Raw genomic sequence first — 22,791 nt, 5'->3', positions numbered from 1 at the left:
GACACATGAATTGGTCAATTTATATAGTTCAAAACACATTTGAAACTACAATTTTCCCGCCCTCATAAAAACACCCTTTTCAGTTCAATTTCACAATAATCTCATCTTCAATCATTATTATCTTATTATTATTATTATTATTATTATTATTATTATTATTATTATTATTATTATCCTCATTCGCTCTCAAATCTGATACATTTAATCTCCATGTAGATTGATTATTGACTCACTTCTTCAATTCACTTCAAATCATCTAAGTTTACTCAAACCAGTCATTTCTAGGGTTTCAATCATTCATTCACAATGCACATCAAAGAGGTAAGTTTAGAAGGATTCAAATCATACGCTACACGAACACTAGTTCCAGGTTTCGATCCGTACTTCAACGCCATAACTGGATTAAACGGATCCGGCAAATCGAATATTCTCGATTCGATCTGCTTCGTGTTAGGTATTACGAACTTGCAGCAGGTTCGAGCTTCGAACCTGCAGGAGCTGGTGTATAAGCAAGGGCAGGCTGGTATCACCAAGGCTACGGTGTCGGTTGTGTTCGATAACTCGGATAGGAGTAGAAGTCCTCTTGGTTATGAAGAGTGTTCTGAAATTACTGTCACACGTCAGGTATGGAGGTTGATAATAATAATAATAATAATAATTATTATTATTATTATTATTATTATTATTATTATTATTATTATTATAATAATAACAACAACAATAAGCTATTTGATAGAATTTATTTAGTAATAATAATAATAATAATGATAATGATAATAATAATAATATAAATAATAATAATAATAATAAGCTATTAGATAGAATTTTAAATATGAATTGTGTAGTATAGTTGTTTAATTGGTTTCTAGGGGAAGACTTGCAATTGACTTTAGAATGTTAATCATTATGCTTTGAATATTGGTTAAGATTTCAAACTTTTTTGAAAAATATATGGAATCTATGCTATGCTACGATATGTGCTAAAAATAGAACTGTGTTGATTTATATGATGGTGAAAAAATATTATCAGTTTTTTTAGTAGTGTGTATGTATGCCATTTGAACGAGAATGAATACCACACAGAAAAGTCAAGACCCGAGTTTCATTAAAGGAAAGAAAAGAGGGGGGGGGGATAAAGAGTAAAATGAGAGGGACCGCTTTCCTTCAAATCGGAAGGAATGGGAAGGGAAATGAAGGAGAAGAAAGAAAAGGGAAGGAAAATCTTTCATGACCTTTTCTTAAATAAACTCGGGAACACTAATTTTTTTGCCTTTTTGGCTACGCCATTTATTTTTTTTATAAATCACTTAAAAATATGTTATATTGGCTATTGCGGTTACTATTTGGTTATTTCAGTTTTGTGCACACCCTTAAATGTATGGGTTTGAGCAAAGAAGTTATTGATTTGGAGTTGATTCGTACGAGATACTGTTACAAGTTATGTTTAACAACACTTCATAACTTACGCACCTTAATGTTTTTTTAACTTTTCAGATTGTGGTTGGTGGGAGAAACAAATACTTGATTAACGGACATGTTGCACAACCAAGCAGAGTGCAAAATCTTTTCCACTCAGTGCAACTAAATGTCAACAATCCACATTTTTTAATTATGCAAGGGCGCATTACAAAGGTATTAAACATGAAACCCCCGGAAATATTATCCATGCTTGAAGAAGCAGCAGGAACACGAATGTATGAAACTAAAAAAGATGCTGCTTTAAAAACCCTTGAGAAGAAACAAGGTAAAGTTGATGAAATCAACAAGCTTCTTGATCATGAAATACTTCCAGCTTTAGAGAAGCTAAAAAGTGAGCGGATGCAATACATGAAATGGTCCAATGGGAATGCGGACTTGGATAGATTGAAACGGTTTTGTATTGCTTATGAGTATGTGCAAGCAGAGAAGGTCAGGGATAATGCAGTTGTTGGTGTTGATGAGATGAAAAGTAAGATTTGTGAGATTGGTAATGATGTTGAGAGTATGAATGTGGAGGTGCAAGAGATGGAAACACGCGTGGGGAAGTTAACGGTTGAAAAAGATGCAACTATGGTGGGGAGGTTAAAGGTTTGTCGGATAAAGTTGATGCTATAGCGCGTGATCTTGTTAAAGAAACGTCTGTATTGAAAAACCGTCAGGATGATCTCACAACCGAGTTAAAGAATGCAGAGAAGGTATGCATCATTTTTGGCCAAGTTTAGGGGTGTGCATGGGTTGGTTTGGGTCGGTTTTGGGCTCAAACTGAACAAAAAACCGAAAGTTTGGTTTTTATGCTTTTAAAAATCATTCGGTTTCTGTTTTCACAGGTTCAATTTGGTTATAAAAGTTGGTTGGGTTTTTACGATGTATCTCAGTTTTTTTGGGTACATGCAAAACCAAAACCAAAACCTAACCGGGAATTCGGTTTTGGGTTGGATTCGGTTTTGTTGGTTAAGTGTCAGTTATTTCGTTTTTTATGCACACCTCTAGCCAAATTGTGTTTCCATATGTTCAAAATGTAGTAATTTTTCATATCTTGAGGTTATTAGATTGGAAAAAGTATTGAAGAACTGAAACAGTCAGAGAAAGACAGAATATCGGCTGTAAAGAGTGCAGAAGACGGAGCTGCTGATCTAAAGAGAAGAGTGGAGGAGCTAGCAAAGAGTTTAGAAAACCTTGAGAAAGAACAACAGGTAAATGCAATAATAATTTAAGTTTGACCACCTCACAAAATCAACTGTAATGATATTGGAGTGAATTGGACAGGGTGTTGTTGCTGGTAAGAGTAGTGGGAATGAAGAAAAGTGTCTTGAAGATCAGTTAGGTGATGCTAAAGTGGCAGTTGGAAGAGTAGAAAGCGAGGTTGAACAATTGAAAACAAAGATAAAGCATAGTGAAAAGGAGTTAAAAGAGAATAAAACTAAGTTATCATTAAAACACAACGAAGCTGTTGAAGCAGAAAAGCAGTTAAAAATCAGACAAAAAGATTTAGAAAATGTTGAAATGGGTTTAAAATCCCTCTCATATGAGGAAGGACAGATGGAAAGTTTAGAAAAGGTGTGATTTTTACTTCAAAAAGTGTACTTTTGCATATTGAGTTCTTTCTTATGTGAAATATGAGTGATGATCAGGATCGAACAGTGGAATTAGAAGCAGTACATAAAATTAAAGAAGAGATCCGGAATATTTCGTCACGTTTGGGGAACATCGAGTTTTCTTATCGTGATCCCGTGAATAACTTTGATCGGTCAAAAGTCAAAGGTGTGGTTGCAAAGCTTATTAAAGTGAAAGATAGCTCAACAATGACTGCCTTGGAGGTTCTAGTTTACTATATCATGCAGAGTTATTAGTTATAGCCTTTGCTTATTGATAATATTTATTAATTTATTTATGATACTTTGATTCAGGTTTGTGCAGGTGGAAAGTTGTATAATGTTGTGCTTGATACTGAAAACACAGGAAAACAACTTCTTCAAAATGGTGATCTTAGAAGAAGAATGACATTTATCCCTTTAAATAAAATCCAAAGCCATCCTGTACCACCTAATATTCAAAGAGACGCTGCTAATTTGATAAGTGTATATTCTTTTATTATTCACCTGTATTATATTATATTCTCACATGATTTTATATACTCAGGTAGGTAAAGGCAATGCTGAAGTTGCACTTTCATTGGTTAATTATGATAACGAACTCCAGGTTTGTTTTCTCATTTTTTATTTTTTTGGATTTCACTTTCATCAGCTTTTCATTATTAGCTGAAAAATTCTGTTTAATTCTACTTTTTTTTTTAACTCAGTTATCTACTTTTCTGAGAGCTGTTTATATTTCAGAGTGCAATGGAATATGTATTCGGTTCAACTTTTGTCTGCAAAACAATTGAAGCTGCACGAGAGGTATTTTGTCATAAGAAAAGTATAAATACTATCTTCAATGTGCCACCTATCTTATCAGTTTTATCATGAAAATGTATGTAACTACTTTATTTTTGTGCGTATATCAACTTATGGCACACAGGTTGCTTTTAATCAGAAAGTTAGAACCACAAGTGTGACATTAGGAGGTGACATATATCAACCAAGTGGACTCTTGACTGGTGGTTCTCGCAAGTAAACAAACATTTCATAAAATTTTATTAATTAATTACATTTATGATTACTTATTAGTGTACTTGAGAACCCACAATAGAAAATTGCTTTATTTTATAAACTGAAATATAATTTGTTAATGTGCAGGGGTGGTGGTGATCTATTAAGGCAGTTGCATGCTTTGGCAGAGGCTGAATCAGATTTGACTTTACATCAAAAGCGCCTATCAGAAATCGAAGCAAAGGTTAACATTTAAAGCTATGTTGTTTATGTCTAAACTCTAAAGCTTAATATCATGGCTGTTTATCAACAATATTTTACAAGTGTCTAAACGTGTCATTTATATGTCCAGATCAGCGAGATCCTTCCACTTTATAGAAAGTATAATGACCTAAAGAAACAGTTGGCACTCAAATCAAACGAGCTATCTCTCTTCCAGAGTAGAGTTGAGCAGAACGAGCATCACAAGGTTCCACCATATTCTGTTTTCATTAGTTTTTATATATATATATATTTAAAAGTTTATTTTTTTTAATTTTGTTTGCATTTTGGTGATGTAGCTTAGTGAGACGGTAAAACGGATCGAGCAGCAGCTTGCAGAAGCAAAATCTGCTATTAGTGAAAAGGAAGCACTTTATAAAGAATGCGTGACTGAAGTTGCAACTTTAGAAAAATCAATTTATGATCATGCTAATAATCGGGAACGTATACTTAAAGATCTAGAAAAAAAGATTAAAGCAATCAAGACACAAATGCAGTCAGCTTCAAAAGACCTTATGGTACGTATTTTAGGTTTTTTTTTAATTATTATTTTCATATTTCAGATTCTGACATGAGTGTTCGATGTTCATCTAGGGGCATAAAAATGAAAGGGAGAAATTAATAATGGAAGTGGAAGCTGTCAAACAAGAACAAGCATCTTTGGAGAATCAATTAGTTTCTTTTCAGAAGCAGATTAGTGTGTTGACTTCGGAAGTAGATGAACTCAAGACCAAGGTTGACTATTTTGACATAATTTTTTTCTATATCTACAATATGAAAGACCATGCTTACATTGATGCAGGTCACTTCACTGAAAGATGAACATAGCCAAACACAATCTGAGCTAAATGCAGCCCGTACAAAAGTCAATGAGTGCGATTCACAAATTAGTTGCATTCTTAAAGATCAGCAGAAACTTAAAAACGAGATCAGTGAGAAAACTCTTGAAAGGAAGAAGTTGGAAAATGAGGTAAGTTTTTATTCACTAATGCTTATTTACAATGTTGTTATAACATTTGCTATATTGTGTAGGTGAAACGGATGGAAACTGAACGAAAAGACTGTTCACTAAAAGTAGATAAACTGATTGAGAAAAACAGTTGGATAACTGCTGAGAAACAGCTTTTTGGAAAAAGTGGAAGTGAATATGATTTCGCATCGCGTGATCCACACATAGCAAGAGATGAATTTGAAAAACTCCAGACTGAACAAGCAGGGTATTTTTTTTACTTTTAATATAACCTTAAAAACCTTTTTTACGGAAAGTGGAATATTTTACTTATTTTTTTAGTTGTTTGTTTGTTAAAGGCTTGAGAAGAGGGTGAACAAGAAAGTTATGGCTATGTTTGAGAAAGCAGAAGACGAGTACAATAGTTTGTTAGCCAGGAAGAAAATTATTGAGGTTGGTAAACAATTAACATAGATTCTTAATTGACCATTTTGACCAAAACTTTTTCCTTATATGAATAGTCATTTGACCAATTTTTAAATTTATAATTATTTGATGTGATTGGGTAGTGTCAAGTGGTCACATTCAAAGCAAAAAAAAAACATCTTTCGGGCTTATGTGTCAAAATCTCATTGGCTGACGTATCATCATCTGAATGGTTGCTCGGCCGGTCAATTTCTTTTTTAAGGCCAAAACCTCGTCATTTGCGATAACAAGTCCACATGACATCTTGTGATTGTGATGTACTTTTGTCTAATCATTTGTAACAGTCAAGGTTACACTTTTAAAAGATGGTCAAATTTAAGTAAAAAGGTTAGTTAAAAGGGTCATTTTTGTAAGTCAACTTATTTCGAGTTTTTTATTGCATAGAATGACAAGTCAAAGATTAAGTTGGTGATTGAAGAGCTAGATGAAAAGAAAAAAGAGACACTAAAAGTCACATGGGTGAAAGTAAACAGGTGAGTTTGTGTTAAATTTCAAGTATGATTTTATATAATTAATTAATCCAATATTTCATCTATTTTCAGTGATTTTGGATCTATATTTTCCACTTAGTTACCTGGCACAATGGCAAAACTAGAACCCCCAGAGGGAGGTACTTTTTTAGACGGGTTAGAAGTCCGCGTCGCATTTGGGAGTGTTTGGAAACAGTCATTATCAGAACTTAGTGGAGGACAAAGATCTTTACTTGCACTTTCACTAATTTTGGCATTGCTTCTCTTCAAACCAGCTCCACTTTATATTCTGGATGAGGTACACACGCACACACACATAAATAACAGAACAATGTACATAATATCTTGAACAGGTTGATGCAGCACTTGATCTAAGTCACACACAGAACATCGGGAGAATGATCAAAGCACACTTTCCGCATTCACAGGTATGTATGCTGATATATTACATATTAGTTACAAACTTAAAAGGTTGTGTTTGTATATTAACATAAAATGTTCATTGTTTTTGTGTTGACAGTTTATCGTGGTGTCCCAGAAAGAAGGCATGTTCAACAATGCCAATGTTCTTTTCCGTACAAAGTTTGTAGATGGCGTCTCAACTGTTCAGAGAACGGTTGCTTCGAAGTAAATGATCATGCCTTTCAACAACCAAGTGTAAACCATTTTGTAATCATCTTATATATATATATGGTTTGGATCAAATACAAATGAAATTAACGTGCTAAACGTGAGAATCAAGTAGAGTAATTATGTAATTACTCTATGATGTAATTACATAATTTTTATATATAATTACTCTACTTGATTCTCACGTTTAGCATGTTAATTTCATTTGTACGTTAACATTCCCCTATATATATATGTGTGTACACACTCATCTCCGCTTTATATATGTATTATTATTAGTGAAGAAAAGTTATTTTCATGAAAGGGTGGATCGCGAAATTGGATAACTGAATCATAAAAAGATAACAAATTGAAATAACCGAACGAGAAAACATAAAACCATCAAACCATGCAGCTTACTCGTTTTTATTTTTATTTCTATAACTATCGTTTTGTAGTGATAATTAGAAGTAACCCTAATTAATATATTGTAACAATCCATAATTTGAATTTCTCATCATCAATTTGTAGGTTCTAATAAATAATCGAATTGGTTTAAAACAATCTCATTGCATGTAACTTTACTATGTATACTTACGCCCTTTTAAACAATGTCAAATCACCATATATAAGTTGTAAACTCATATGGCAAAATCTGTTATCTTTAGAAGATGAACCAAAAACTAATCTTTTGTGCTCTCAACTTTAGGCTCTTGTGTGGTACACTTCTCCCCATTAGTTATGAGTAGAGGTCGCGGCACCATAGTAGCAAAATTTTCCGTCCTTTGATCGAGTGGATACCCGATCAAAGTGAAATGGCACTAATTTTGACGTAATTTTACTAATTTCGTGAAAATAGCGTTAAAAGCGGCAGAAGGTTAATCAGGCATCATGTGATGGCGTTGATAACCGAAAGACAAGGGTACATGCACCAATCGGCTGGGGTATGATGGTTGAGTGTTATGTGCCTTATGTCCAAGGCTTGATGCAAAACCACTATCGAGCCAGGGGTCTCACTGGAAACATCCTCTCTATTCCTATGGAGTAGAGGTAAGGTTGTCTACATCTTACCCTCCTCAGACCCTATCATAGCTTTGCTATTGGTGGGATACACTGAGTACGATGATGATGATGATGATGATGATCGAGTGGATACTCGGGCATGTAATTCGTTAGAGGAATGTGCATCTGCAAAACGAGCAACTTATAGTGTTAGGTTACTAGCTAGTCCGGTTTGACTAGGTTTCAATAGCTTAAAAGCCTTAAATGAATCAAGACAACCAAGCCATGAGGTTGTTTGGATATGTGGTAAAACCGTAAAAGTGATTATTGCGATTCGACAATATTAATGCTATTATATGAATCCCAATGCTTAAAACACCATTAGAAACAAACATCCAAACACTCCCTCACTTTACAAGTTTTGAGACTTCATTTTCTAAATTTACTTGAATGTTGTCTCGCAGCTAAGCTCAAGCTTTCACCTTTTCTCGAGCCTAAGCCTCGAGACAAGCAAGTTTGAGCTCAGCTGCCTCAAAATACACGTGTAGTTTTCTTACCAAATTCGAGAACTGATTGTAACCTTCAACATCATAGGTTTGACTCAATGCCAAGGGTGCAACCGAAGGTTTTATAGAAGTTCCTGGAGCCGCAGACTACACAATTATCAACAATAACACAAATCATTAGTATCGATTACTAAGGCGGAAAACACAAGATATTAAAACTTATCGATTACATATTCATCTAACGGCATGTCAAATAGGCTAGACCGAAGTTTCCTTTTGTCCTCCGTCGAATTCATTCTAATGAAAAACTTCTGGGCATGACTAGCTACTTGCGTCGGTGTTCTTGACGGCACGTAGTGCTTAGAAATCGCTTGCCATTGACCTTTTCCGAGCTTCTGCAAACCCGTCAAGAATGATCTATGTTCATCTTCCGTCCATGGCATTCCTGATTAATCGAAACACATCAATACCCACTCGCAACATTAATTATTATTTTTTTTAAACAAGGTTATAAAACATCTCACCTTTATTTTTATCTTGATTATGTCCATCAGATGAATATCCTAAATCTATACAACTATGCTCATTGTTGTACATCTTTAAACTCTCCATGCTTTTGGACTCATGTGTTGAACTACTCGGGCCATTAACGACCTGCATATTACCATCGTCTTCGCGTTGATCTGCTGTTAATGGATCAATCCTCACACCAAAAATATTAATAATATCAACTTTTCCATTGTTGCATGCTGTTGAAGTATGAGCAGTCTGTCCACAATAACAACACTTTTTCATGGATGATTCATTAGAAGACATTATTAAACCTTTTGCACCTTAATTATTTCTCTAGATCTTGACCTGTGTATAATATATATATGTTACACGAACGAGATATATAAAAGAATGATATAACATGATCTTGGTAAAAGTAAAATTATCTAGGACCGAATAATTAGAAGCTAATGTTGGATTGGATTTATAAGATATTTTTGTTTTTGGTTATATACTCATATCTTAAGGACTTGCAATAATTGTTTAAAATCAAAAAGATATATGGATCATATTTCCTTTTTTATGTTACCAATCACAATATAGTTTTGAAGTTTTATGCTTTTAGAGATTTATTACTATTATTGTTATATATATTTCTGACTAAATAAAACGTGATGGAAATCAAATAAAATTTAGATAAATATATGCGCCGTAAAACAGTTTTGTTAATTATAAGTTTATAATAAGTGGAATTTCAGCAAAAAAACACATTCATATATAACTCAAAATTGTTTTAGGTTTAAAAGTTGGAAAATTGTTCAATGAGAATTCACAGTTTATCTGCTTTGTTTTATCAATTATGATGATATGATTCTCACAGTTTATCTGCTTTGTTTTATCAATTATGATGATATGCCTTCAAATAAATAGTTTGTGCAGAGTTTTATATAATATGTATGTCACGTATTTTAATTTTGTGAAAGAGTTTTTTTTGTTATAAAGAAAAACTTTTTAATTTATTATAAAAAACATTTTTATTTATTTTAAATAAATAAATTTTGAACTTTTTAAAAAGAATAACCTTTTAAAAAATATATAATTGTTCAAGTGGGTAATATGATAAGTTTAACATGTTTCTTAAGTGGTGGCTAAAAAACTAATCAAATTGTGCTACGGTCACACGGTGAGACCATTATGCTACATATTAAAACGCCATGCCGACGGTGAGACCATTGTGCTACGCACTAAAAGGCAAAGTGCGCATAATCAATGAAAATATATGCTAATTGCATTTAATCTTTCATGACGTCCCGGTGAAGTATTTAATCTTTATGATCTATCTTTTGTTACCGGTGAAGTATTTAATCTTCATGACTTGATTAAGTCTAGGAATGATAATGAAACCCAAACACTTTGATGAAATCTAAGAATGATAATGAAACCCAAACACGAATTAGTATAGGGTCATCTAGTTGCGGATACAATCATTTTATGTGATTTAGTATCATGTGATTTAAGGTGGCTTAGTATTCTTTAATGAAATAAGACCTCACTAACACTAAGAGATTATCTCAATCGTTCATGAAACTCTTAATATAGTCTACCTCACTAAGAGGTAGGTTCGTCTCGTTGGTAAGTCAAATCATGTAACGGCTTTAGACATCCAGTTTTACAGGGCCTGTTAGTCATATTTAAAAGAGGAGATATGTATTTTGGGTTTTTGAAAATAGATTTTTTCTTTAAATCTGTTAGTCATATTTTAAAAGAGGAGATATGTATTTTGGGTTTTTAAAAATAGATTTTTTTTTTTTAAATCTGTTAGTCATAATTAAAAGAGGAGATATGTATTTTGGGTTTTTGAAAATAGATTTTTTTTAATTAGTAAGTGATAGGCCATAACTAAAGAGAAATGCCTTACTATATTGAATACGCTCTAATGCTATAAGCATAAAAAAAGGCATCAACATTTTGATAGCTTTAGGCATCCAATCAATATTTTAAATAGCTTTAGGTCTCTGACTAAGTTGAGCCGGCATTGTTAAGAGCACCAACATTTTAGATAGCCTTAGGCCTCCGATATTTCCGGCAATGTTAAGAGGTTACATCTGAAGTGTAGAGGTTGCATATGAAGTGTTCGTGAAGCCTCTTAATCTCTTAATAGGTTGGTTAGTCTTTTAATAGGTAACTACTCTTAATAGGTAGCATTGTAAACATTCCTCCAAATCGTTGACATAAAAGTTTAACATTCCTCTAAATCGTTAAAGGAGCCTCTTAATACTCGTAATAGATAAGACTTTCATGCCCCTGTTCTTGAGTTATTTTAAAGGAAGAAAAGAAAATAAAAACTAAAGATAGTTAAAAAATAGGTGTTCTTGAATTTTTTAGGATGTTTAGGATGGAAAGGAAAGAAGTAGAAGAAATTAGGAATGCTTAATTTCAAAAATGAATGTTCTTGAGTTTTTTTTAAGGTTAAAAGAAAATAAGTAGGAGGAGTTAGGAAGGATTAAATTGATGTATTTTTCTAATAAGTTATCCTCCCAAAAATAAAATGATTACTAAGGATAACTATTTTTTAATATAGTTATCATTTTCTTTCCTCTAATTTCCTTCCATCTCAAAAACACACCTAATTAAAAAAAAATTTCATTCCTTCCATTCCCTTTCTTATCATCCCATCTTCTTTCCTTGGTTAGATTCTTATCCCTCCCTCTTCTTTTCTTTTTTTTTTCCTTGTTAAAAAACTCTCATCATCCACCAAGGTAGCTTCTACGTAGAGTTCCACTGTCGCTTGAGCGTAGACAGTGGAGACCATACGTAAAAGGTCGTCGCCCCCCCCCCCCCCAAAATTGAGGAATAAGTACCTTCGGTACAGGATGTGGCGCCTATACTCATCAGTAAGTAGAGGCTGGGGCAATTGTGGGATAATGATGGGGGCAGGTTCTCTTTTTTCAATTCGGGAACTTCATTCTATTAAAAAAAGGCGCCGGTAGGTTTGAGCAACATAGCTATTCTAATCATTGCCAGCAGCGCAGCCGTTGACAAATCCGCCTTAGCCTCAGGTAGTTGATACCGTTTGCCCCCCACACTTCCTAAAAAGTAAAAAGTAAAAAGAGGGGCGAAGGGCCCGTTTGAAGTGGCGAAGGCCTATGCTACAGTAAGAAAAAAAGTAGGTTTCGGTTACGAAGTCACTTAGTCGAACTATAAAGAGAGGCCCTAAATGAAGCGATTAAGCGTCGGGGGCTTTGCTGGCTTGCTGGCTAGCTCGTGCAATCAATAAAAATGATTCGTGTTAGTAAGCTAAGCAAGCCTGGTTCTCCGGGCACTACGGTAGGACGTGGATCGACCATGAAGAGAATGAACTTCTCTATAATGTAATAGAAGTCACAGTCCCTCCCTTTTTCTTTTCTATTGCAATTTCTGGATTATTATACGATGATTTTGAAACTTTCCATATATAGAAAAGAAATAGAAGGAGATAGACTAGAAATGACATAAGTAAACTTTTAAGAACAATGAAGCCTTATTTCTTTATAAAGATTCTCATGTTACACCTATCCCAAATTCCAAATTTCTCAATATGCTCTAATCCCCAAATTGTCGGTGCATGTTTAACCTAGTTGTGCTTATAATATTTATCATCACATTAACATGATAATACACATTACACAAAACAAAGTAACAAACACAAGTACACTTAACTTAAACCATCAAAACCCAAACAAAAAAATGGACACACAATCAACTAAACAACCCATCTCCTTCATAATCATTCACACACCTACGCCAAAGCACGGTGGTGCGCCGCTCCACCCGTCTCATGCTGCCCCATTCCGGTAGTACCCTTATATCCCAACCTATTTCTCGCATGGTCCAACGAATCTGCACCCGGAGGATGTCCCCCAGTCGCGTACTTATAAATCCACGATAACACCGTCACCGCGGCCACTCCGAACCCTCCCGAGGTTAAAAACCCGGTCACGAGAAGAAACACCGTGATCGCAGCCGGTACAAGGACCGGGCTGAAGATCACTAACAGTGGAGTAGCAATTGTGAGTGAGATGACGGTCAAGACTAATACGAGACCCGAGAGGACGAGGAGCGAGCCGCCTGCTGTTGCGGCTGTGGCCGCCTTTACGGCTTGGTGGACTCTTGGTGACACGTGTTGGTATTGTTGATGGTGTGATGATGTTCCAGCAAATGGACGGTTTTGTGGGTTGTAGGATTGGTGGATATCGGTCATGTTATTGTTATAATGGTTTTGGGAATGATAATAGTAATAGGAATGGTGGCGGTGGTGTTTATATTGTGAGAGTGGTGGGATGACGTGTCATGAGATGAAATGTGGTGCGGACACGTGGGGTGTTTCGTGTCGAATGTTGGTTTTGTTTTGGATGTTAAGGTCACATGACAAGGACCAGTGTGGCTACAGTTTTAATATTATTCTCTGTGACACAGAAAAAGAGTGTTTAGGGAAAGTGAGATTTTTAAATATGGGATAGATCAATATTAAGATATTTCTTGAGAAAGAGTAGGGTGTTAACTTAGACCGTCCTTAGTCGAGGCGGTATGAGGCGTTACATTGGGGCACGCCGTCTTCTTTGTCGTTTAGGGTTAATATTTTTGGTGAAGCGAGTAAATAACATTAGGATGACACAGATTTTGAGGGTTGTGAGAGAGAGAGGGGGAGGTTAGAGATATTTTGGGGGTATTTTCTCACTACACCCATTTTTTACAAAATGCCCTGATATGGGGTAATGGAATGGACGATAGAATGAAATAGACGTGATAATGGAATGGACAAAGGAATGGAATGAATTACTTTTATTCCAATGAAATGTTTGGTTACCACATGGAAATGAAATGTATCATTACTTTGTATTGTTGGTATGTAAGAAAAAAATAAAAAAAATAAAATTAAAATGGTAGTGAGTGGTGGTGGTGGTGGTGGTGGTGGGAGTGATGGCGGTAACGGTGGAGGTGGTGGTGGTAACAGTGGAGGTGATGGTGGGCAGCGGTGACGGTGGGCGGCGGGTGTGATGGTGGGGCGATGATTGATGGATGTGGCGGGTGGCTGGCGGTAGTGGGTGGCTGGCACTGATGGCGATGGTTTGTGGAGGTGGGTGTGTGGCGGCGGTGGACGTCGATGGTGGTGATTGGTGGCAGTGGCGGCGATGGTGGGCAGCGGTGACGGTGGGCGTCATGTGTGATGGTGGGGCGATGGTTGATATATGTAGCGATGCTGGGTGGCTGGCACCGATGGCGATGGTTGGTGGAGGTGGGTGGTGGCGGCGGTGGACGCCGATGGTGGTGGCTGGTGGCAGTGGCGGCAGTGGTGGTGGGTGTTGATGTTAGGTGGTGGTGGTGGTGGTGGTGGTGGTGGTGGGAGAGTGGTGGAGGTGATGTAGGGTGAAGAAGGGAACGGAATGAAAAAAAAAACATGGGGTATGGATGGAATGAAATTGGGGTATTTTAGAGGGAATGGAATGAACTAGGTTATGGGTCATTCCATTTATTTAGTCAACCAAACACACTATTTTTCATTCCCTCGCCGTCTTCCATTTCTGCATACCAAACGCTACCTTATTAGATGTCATGTGATACAAAATGTTCGAGTATGCCTAATTTTGAGTACGTATGGTCTTACAACCGCATGCTAATGATGCTTATTTAATAAAAAGTGTTCCCATGTCATTGTTATTTAGACAGTGAGGTATTAAGTAACTAACCGATCAGAATTCATATGTAGTAAAGGGACTCTAACTATCCAAGTTTATAATTATCTTTGGTTTTGATAAATATACTTTTGGATTAAAAATGTTTATTCTCATTAGTTTTAGTTGGATTTGATTGTGGTCCCACCACCTGACCACCTTAAGCCCCTTTACTCGTTACTACACAATCTACATTAGCACTCCCAGGGGTAGAAGATAGGTTTGAGGTGAGGTGTCAGAGAGTGGTCGCCTCACCACGACACATAATTTAAGGTTTATTCATAAAATGAAACAATTAGCTAACTTGAATAGATATGAGAAACAAAAAATATATCTTTGGTTAAAGAACCTGTTGTTTGGGGAAACACTTGTGGACAACCAAGCTTGAAGAAACGACAAAAAAAGTTAGTGCTAGTCGCATTGATGATATCCTTGTAAAACGTAGTTGTTTAACAAAGTAACTATCAATGAATTCAATTTTTCAAACCTGAAACCATCACTTCCAAGTTCATACACAAACATATTCTAACCCATTAATAATTGAAATCCCAAATATCTTTCATCCTTACCTCGGACTAACATATACGAGGTGTTATAGCTGATAAACATTGTGGACTTGTAGCAATAGTCGCTACTCTTGGGTACAATGGAGATTAGTGACCATGGACACAATATCAAGTGTTAGATGAGTCATGTTTGTTAAGAGACTTGTGAATTGTGATGAATGCATCAATCCTTGTATATTGTTGGAACATTAAACATGTACTGCACCGTCTAGAAACTAGATGATCATTAGGGGCGGCTCGAGCATAGGGAGATGTGGGCAACCGGCCGGGGCACTTGATTTTTGGGGGCATAAATTTTTATATATCTATATATTTTTATGAAAAAAGAAATATGTATATTTACTGTTTTATTCTAATTATACAATATCTAAGTTAGTCTAGTGGTAAAGGAGTATGACTTTCAATCAAAAGGTTGCAAGTTCTAGTCTATCTCAATTGAGACACTTTTAAGTTTATTTTTATACACAAAGTGTTTTACACAAAGTTTTTTACACAACCTAAATCATAACCAAGTAAGCTCGTTTAAAAATTTAATTGTTTAAACCAAACAAACAAACCCATTTACATAAGACCTAAATTTTTTTTACTTAACCGAGACATATAAATTCTCAGGGACGGCCCTAATGATCATTATATGCATGTGTTTTGATTGCCAATAGTTTTGGTGTTAGTTTTGTTAGACGAGTGATGTCATAGCACCAAGTCAATACAAAATATTTTTTCACATACTATTTGTAGGAACATGTTGCTCCACCATCCAGTCACTATGCATGATACATGTGTTTTGATTCAAATGGATTTGGAGAGACCATGAAGACTTATCGAACCATCGAATGCTTACTATAGAACATACACATGGTAATATCATGACACTATTAGATAAAAAGTAGTAAACGCCAACAATTACCGCAATTATAAACTCATAATAAACACCCACATGTAGTTAGTTGTATGACAAACAATGTGTATGCCGCGTGTAGAAATTTATATTCAAATTTGTTTATTGTTCTTTTTCTTTAACGTTGTTTGTAGATATGTAAATAATTTGTTATGAAATTGAATTTATAAACAAAAACTTTTACGAAAGTTACTCTTAGAAGACAACTGTTTTTTTAAGGCGACAATAAATAATAAAAAAAGTGTTTTAAAAACGAATTACATTTTTTTAAGAAAGTATTTTTATTAATTTTGTAAAATCATTTTTTTCTAACTAAAAATCTTTTTATCATTTAAAGTAGTTTTTAAAAGGGATGTGATCCTCATACACCACCCCCCACATGTTTATACGGCTCGTACAGGCCTATACGGCCGTATAGGGTACGAATGACTGACAAGAGGACAAAAAAAAGCTTTTTGCAGCTTATACGACCGTATATACCTATACAAACCGTATAGGCATTAATGGCTCGTATTGCTCCATGACAAACCATAAAACCTATACGGTCGTATAGGGCTTCAGATTGCCTTTTGACCACTGTTAATCGCTGTCGGAAAACGAATATACGAGCCGTATAGTGCTATACCACTCGTATAGACAGATTTTTAGTTCTCTAAGCTTAAAACATGAAAGATTTTTATGATGGTTACTTCGTGTATTTTATGGTGAACTAGTTGCTTTTATGTATGTGGATCATGTGTTTGGACTTTTATTTATAATGTATTTGGACCATATGTTTATCCATGTACTGACCAAATGTTTTTTTGTTTGCTTAATCATTGATTTATAATTGTGTATGGACTATTATAAAGTGTAACATAATATTATCTTAAACGAATGTTCTTGGGGTACAACTACAAATCACTTAGCTAAACTTGTTATGTAATAATTCTATACTAGTGAAGCAACATATGGAAGGGTCGAAAAGGAGAATGTTTAAATTTGCTAAAAAAACACGGTGCAAGTAAGATAATACATAATTTTTTTTAAAAAAAAATGTTTATACGGCCGTATAGGCCTATACAACCCGTATAGGCTATACGAGACACTATATACGATGACCGACAACATCAGACACAAACTGACACGATTCATGTGCTATATGACCGTATAACCATATACGAGCCGTATAGAAAAAAAATAATGTGTGAGGATCACAACTCGGAAGTGGTGTAGGAGGATCATAATCCTTTAAAAATGGTTTCTTTTACTTTTACCTGCTTGACTGTTGTGGTCAATTATTTCAAATTTGAAACTCAGACTAAGGGGTGTGGGGGCTTCAAACCCGCTCGCGCCCCTAGGCGCTAGTACCACACCAAGGAGGCGCTAGAGGGGGCTCCAACACCACCCGTGAGCATGGTAGCGGGAGAAGAGAGAGAGGATGTGGGGCGCTACCCACACCAGGGGCGCTAGCAGGGGCACCAACACCCCTGATCCAGTTTCTCTCTCTGCCGCACGTCATAATATTATTCGTTTTCGGCTCTGCTGCAGCCGTCTCACCTTCACCCAAATTCACCGCATCAATCAGATCTGATTATCAAATTGTCAATCTACAATTCACACCTTCAATTCCCCAATAACCGTTTCAATTATAACAAATTCTCCACATTTCATGGTCAATTTCTTCTTCTGATGGAGTTTACAGAACCGTTTAAGCAGACCGGTCCTTGTTGCTTCTCACCAAATGCTCGCTATCTCGCCGTTGCCGTTGATTACCGCCTTGTCATTCGAGATGTCGTCTCTTTTAAGGTCTAATAATTGCTTCATTATTTACTCTATTATTATTATTATGTAATTGTTTATTGAATTCTGTATAGTGCATTTGTTATTTCATTTAGAAACCCTAGGTGATTTAAAAGATATGTTGAGGTTCTGTTTTACTAAAAGAAGTTTAGAATCGAAACGGAAAGTTGTATGTGCCTGTGAGTAATTACATTAAGTAGCATTTTTGTTCAGTTTGATGACTAGAAGTTAGTGCTTAAGTGTGAATTAAAGTTATTGGCCGATTGGGGTACCGACTAGGGATTAATCGGATTGGAATTTTTATATGTGGTTTTCAGTTACACATTTTTATATGTAAAATTTTGAGGTAGACACGTTTTAACTTCTCCTCGACTCGTGTAGGATCGAAATCACCGAAATTGACCGATTACTAAATATTGCCGCTGATTAGCCAAAGTCGAACCGCTGGGGCTCTGATTAGAGACTAGTCGTAAATTAATAGCGATTTTTGCAACACTGATATGCGTTGTACTAACAGTATTATTTTACTTAACTATAGGTGATTATGAGACTACATAGAGGTTTGCAGTTTTCATAAGGAGATGAATGTCTAAATTTAGTAAATGAAGCCTGTTTTCTTATTGTTATATAATCAACCAAGAACATCTTTTTTTGGCTTTCACAAGTGGCATGCACATTTAACATTTAATACATGATTCTTACATATATGCAGGTTGTACAGTTGTTTTCTTGTCTGGATAAAATAAGCTATATCGAGTGGGCCCAAGATTCTGAATACATTCTATGTGGGCTTTACAAGAAGCCTATGATACAAGCATGGTCATTAGCACAACCCGAATGGACATGCAAAATTGATGAAGGTCCAGCAGGGATTGCTTATGCCAGGTGGAGCCCCGACAGTCGCCACATACTCACCACATCAGAGTTCCAGCTACGGTTAACTGTTTGGTCACTTTTAAATACAGCATGTATACATGTGCAATGGCCAAAACATGCTTCTAAAGGGGTGTCTTTCACTAAAGATGGGAGTTTTGCTGCAATATCCACGAGGCGTGATTGCAAAGATTATGTGAATCTGATATCTTGTCAATCATGGGAAATTATGGGTGTTTTTGCTGTTGATACGTTAGATCTTGCTGATGTTGAATGGTCTCCAGATGATACTGCAATTGTTATATGGGATTCGCCTCTTGAATATAAGGTTTGCTGTTATAGTCTTCTGTTTTCTAATAACTTGTTAGTTAATAGTAAAAGGTGACCGTTTTGATCTTTTACTTATGGTCAATTCGGGTCAACTTAGTAAATATAAGAGAAAAGATGGTATAAAAGGAAATGGTTTAAACGTGTAGGAAGTTGCCCAAATTTTCTTTTAATACATAGAACCACCCGCGTCACATTGTCCTAATAAATTGGATTTTTGTAAATATTATGGGTGAGAAAATAACCGAATTAACCGAATCAAACAATTTTGGCATACACATTGATCTTTTCAATATTCGGGAAATATATGACAAGCATATATCTTTTAAAAGTTTATATAACAATAATATTGTAAATCTTATGTCTAGGAATCTAGGATGATGATTTTGAACTCGCATACAGTTGTTGTTAGTTTACTTATAATCTTTGAAGGATTTCATAAATTGAATACCAATTATTAGAAACCGATATAACTTCAAAATTTTGGTGAACCAGTATACCTTAAATGGCCTTTGAAAACCAATAATCGATAACCTATTTAAACGAAACAATGGTTATGATATTTTAAGTGTTCGACTGTTCGTTGTGGTACAATTTGAAGCAATAACTGAACTGAATTGACCCATCTTATAGTTTTCAACCATAATAACAAATCATAAAACATAGTATTCAAGAAAAGTCTAGTTCCAAACAGACTTGTCATCTTCTCTTATTTTTTAAAACTACTATATGCCTCTAATTACTCTTATAAACTGTATGGTTTTGTTTTTTGATTACATTTATCTGCCCTATTGCATATAGGTTCTGATATACTCGATAGATGGGCGATGCTTATCAAAATATCAAGCATATGAAAGTGGATTGGGTGTAAAAAGTGTATCTTGGTCCCCTAATGGCCAGTCTTTAGCAGTTGGTAGCTATGATCAGATGCTAAGAGTTCTAAATCACTTAACCTGGAAAGTGTTTGCGGAATTTATGCATCTATCAACTCTAAGAGCTCCTTGTTCTGCTGCTGTTTTCAAGGTACATTACTATTTGGGTTGGATTGAAACAGGTTATCCTGTGGACCATAATTGTTATCAATATCTTGTTATGATTTATGCTGAAGTAGGCGAATTTGGATTGCAAATTTTTAATCTTTTGATGCACCCAAAAGGCCTAAATAGAAAATGTTTCTTTTTTGTGACTTGTGAGACGATGAATACATTCTTCAATAAGTTATGATTTCTGGAGTTATTTAATTTTTATTTTTGGTATTTCAGGAGGTTGATGAGCCCATACAGCTTGATATGTCTGAATTGTCTTTAACAGATGACTTTACACAACAAAATTCTGGTGAATATTTTCAATACACTTTTTCTGTCTACTTTATATTAATATTTGTACGTAATGTGTTTGCTATCATTACCAAAACAGTAACTTTACAACAGTACCTGAAATCTTTGAATAAAATGATTTATGAGGTTTTGTGCATTAAAAATACACTTTTGGTGGCTTTCAACCTGCTACCCATTTAAGGTACAACACAACCCGGATTGACCCATTTATGAGTAAATGGGCATAAGTTTCCACCCATAACATTGTGGGGGGTTTGCCTAATTTTATATCATGTTACTTTGTTTTGTTTGTTTTTCACTATACTTGGTCTTGTAATGATTCCTGATTATTTATTGTTTACATTTTGTTGTTGCAGAATATGGTCCACCGTTCATAGATGTAAGATATGATATTATGGAATTGCCCATCACTTTGCCTTTCCAAAAGCCTCCTGCTGATAAGCCAAACCCTAAGCAAGGAATCGGTAAGCTTGATTTATTGCTCATGTTAATGTTTATAAAAGCATCTGAAAACTATAAAAAACAGTAAACGCGGTCATTAAATAGGTTTGATGTGGAATGTCTATGTAGTATATATAATAGACTGCTCGTGTAAAGTAGGAACGTTAATTGGACAATTTTAGTCAAATCGATAGGTTAAACTATGAGCCTGATCAAATGCAATCTGAATTATGTTTGTATATTTATAAGTAGCAATTTAGACTCATGTGTGAGTTGATTTGGGATATGGTTTATCTCTAATAGGCCAAACACGTAAAATAAAATAAAAACTAGCTGAAAGGAACGCAATTCATATGGATTAAAACCGTCTAGAAAACCTAAAGCCCAATTCTGGACCTGTATTTTGGTATGGATCGCATATGAAAATAACTATAAAAATATTTTTGCACTCGATTACCTGATCCCATACCTGTTTACTTGCTTTTTGAAATTAAAATATATAATATTATTTTGAAGTTGCTAGAAAAGTGAAATTGTAAAAAATATATAGAATTGTTAGAAGCGTGGTAGTATTTTATATATAAAGTCGGCTTTTGGGTGAGTTTAAGATTGTGTTTCAGATAATGGGAATTCCAATAGGTAACTTTATTGCCACATAATCATATTTGATATGCTAATGATTTGTAAGAAATTTAAACAAATTTCTTACACTTCTAGAAAATATGCATGTGTATGCTCTTCATGTTGGACTTTCAACCTGCATTCTAACTTCAGTTTACCAAAATTGCAGGCATCATGTCATGGAGCAAAGACAGCCAATACATATGCATCCGCAACGACAGCATGCCAACTGTTTTATGGATTTGGGACATGAACCTTCTTGAACTCGCTGCCATTTTGATCCAAAAAGACCCTATTCGCGCCGCGGCATGGGACCCAACATGCACTAGACTAGTTTTATGCACCGGGACCTCACACGTGTACATGTGGACCCCATCTGGTGCTTACTGCGTAAACGTTCCGCTACCACAGTTTTCAGTGATGGATCTAAAGTGGGATTTTAATGGCAGCTGTCTTCTTCTAAAGGATAAAGATTTGTTTTGTTGTGCTGCGGTTCCTTTGCTACCTGATGACTCTAACACTGACTATAGCTCGGATGATTGAGGCGGTTTTTTAAGAGGTTAGAGTAGTTTGTATATGTAAGTTTTATGTAATTTCTTGGTGTAGATGCCGATAAACTAGTTTATCAGACATCGTGCTTTATAGACGTGGATGATCTTGTGCATTGTGAGATGTTACATTTATGTTTGATTATGATTTTATGATGTTTTGTTGTTTAATAGTTAAAATCGAAGAACGTAGATGTTATGTGGGTTCAAACGTTGGATGTTTTGTGTTTAAAATCGAGTAGTTTTGTGATCGAGACATGGTTCATCAAATTTTGCACTCCAAACATCATTTTTCGTGTGTATGAAATCGATTTTAGTTAAATAGATTTCCAGTGTATACGTAACAAAACAAGTGTCGTATCACATAAAAGAGATGCCTCTAGGATATGTAATTTATGGATATAAACAAACATCAATGAAACGAGTAAACCCGAAATTTGAAATATCAAGGAGATGTAATAAGACGGGTGTTCTAGTCAAGCTAAACTTGCTTGTTGAGATTTTAACATGGGAATATTGGATTTTGGTCATCTAAAATTTAATTCATTGGCCAATAATATAACATACTATCAGTAATTCAATATAACCAATGATAGTCCTAACTTTCACTTTCGTTGTCATTGACAATCCCAGTAGCATAAGCAATATCTTAGATTTATATTTAATTTCGACTCGATTTCACTCACAAAATGTTGGTTATGAACTAAACGGGGAGTCGTGCAAAGCATAATCGAGTATAAATCAAATAAAAATTGAGTAAATTTATGAAATAGTTACCAATTTAATCCGACATCATGGAATGAACTTAAGATAATATCCAAACTAGGGATGAGCTCAGTATCATA

The 22,791-nt window shown here is 35.1% G+C and overlaps 3 protein-coding genes and 1 pseudogene across 4 annotated transcripts; 2 read left to right on the top strand and 2 right to left on the bottom strand.

Annotated features, from left to right (window-relative positions):
• Positions 1-272: 272 nt before the first annotated feature.
• LOC143542720 (structural maintenance of chromosomes protein 2-1-like) lies at positions 273-6,922 on the top strand (annotated as a pseudogene). Its single transcript, XR_013136941.1, has 20 exons — positions 273-624; positions 1,495-2,174; positions 2,529-2,672; positions 2,746-3,036; positions 3,111-3,296; positions 3,387-3,555; positions 3,623-3,678; positions 3,813-3,875; positions 3,997-4,088; positions 4,215-4,311; positions 4,420-4,536; positions 4,628-4,846; positions 4,923-5,063; positions 5,131-5,298; positions 5,361-5,545; positions 5,637-5,730; positions 6,148-6,236; positions 6,306-6,531; positions 6,587-6,661; positions 6,754-6,922. The product of XR_013136941.1 is annotated as a structural maintenance of chromosomes protein 2-1-like (transcript).
• A 1,416-nt stretch (positions 6,923-8,338) lies between these two features.
• On the bottom strand, positions 8,339-9,166 carry LOC143542680 (transcription factor MYBS3-like). The gene is made up of 3 exons (XM_077035218.1): positions 8,875-9,166; positions 8,581-8,795; positions 8,339-8,497 (listed from the first exon to the last, which is right to left on the bottom strand). Exons 1-3 carry the CDS (start codon positions 9,164-9,166, stop codon positions 8,339-8,341), a joined length of 666 nt encoding a protein of 221 aa, XP_076891333.1.
• A 3,368-nt stretch (positions 9,167-12,534) lies between these two features.
• LOC143542700 (oleosin Cor a 13-like) lies at positions 12,535-13,098 on the bottom strand. Its single transcript, XM_077035233.1, has one exon. The coding sequence runs from the start codon at positions 13,080-13,082 to the stop codon at positions 12,621-12,623; it is 462 nt and encodes a 153-aa protein (XP_076891348.1). The 5' UTR covers positions 13,083-13,098; the 3' UTR covers positions 12,535-12,620.
• A 4,459-nt stretch (positions 13,099-17,557) lies between these two features.
• LOC143542718 (uncharacterized) lies at positions 17,558-22,538 on the top strand. The gene is made up of 6 exons (XM_077035247.1): positions 17,558-17,805; positions 18,512-19,000; positions 19,801-20,022; positions 20,262-20,334; positions 20,693-20,800; positions 21,568-22,538. The coding sequence occupies exons 1-6, from the start codon at positions 17,689-17,691 to the stop codon at positions 21,939-21,941; spliced, it is 1,383 nt and encodes a 460-aa protein (XP_076891362.1). The 5' UTR covers positions 17,558-17,688; the 3' UTR covers positions 21,942-22,538.
• Positions 22,539-22,791: the final 253 nt, after the last annotated feature.

This window comes from Bidens hawaiensis, unplaced genomic scaffold (assembly GCF_021521415.1).
Source record: "Bidens hawaiensis isolate Kalapana, Puna unplaced genomic scaffold, B.hawaiensis_p1.1 tig00012954_1, whole genome shotgun sequence".
NCBI lineage: Eukaryota > Viridiplantae > Streptophyta > Magnoliopsida > Asterales > Asteraceae > Bidens > Bidens hawaiensis.
This window is presented reverse-complemented; position numbering and strand designations above follow the sequence as displayed.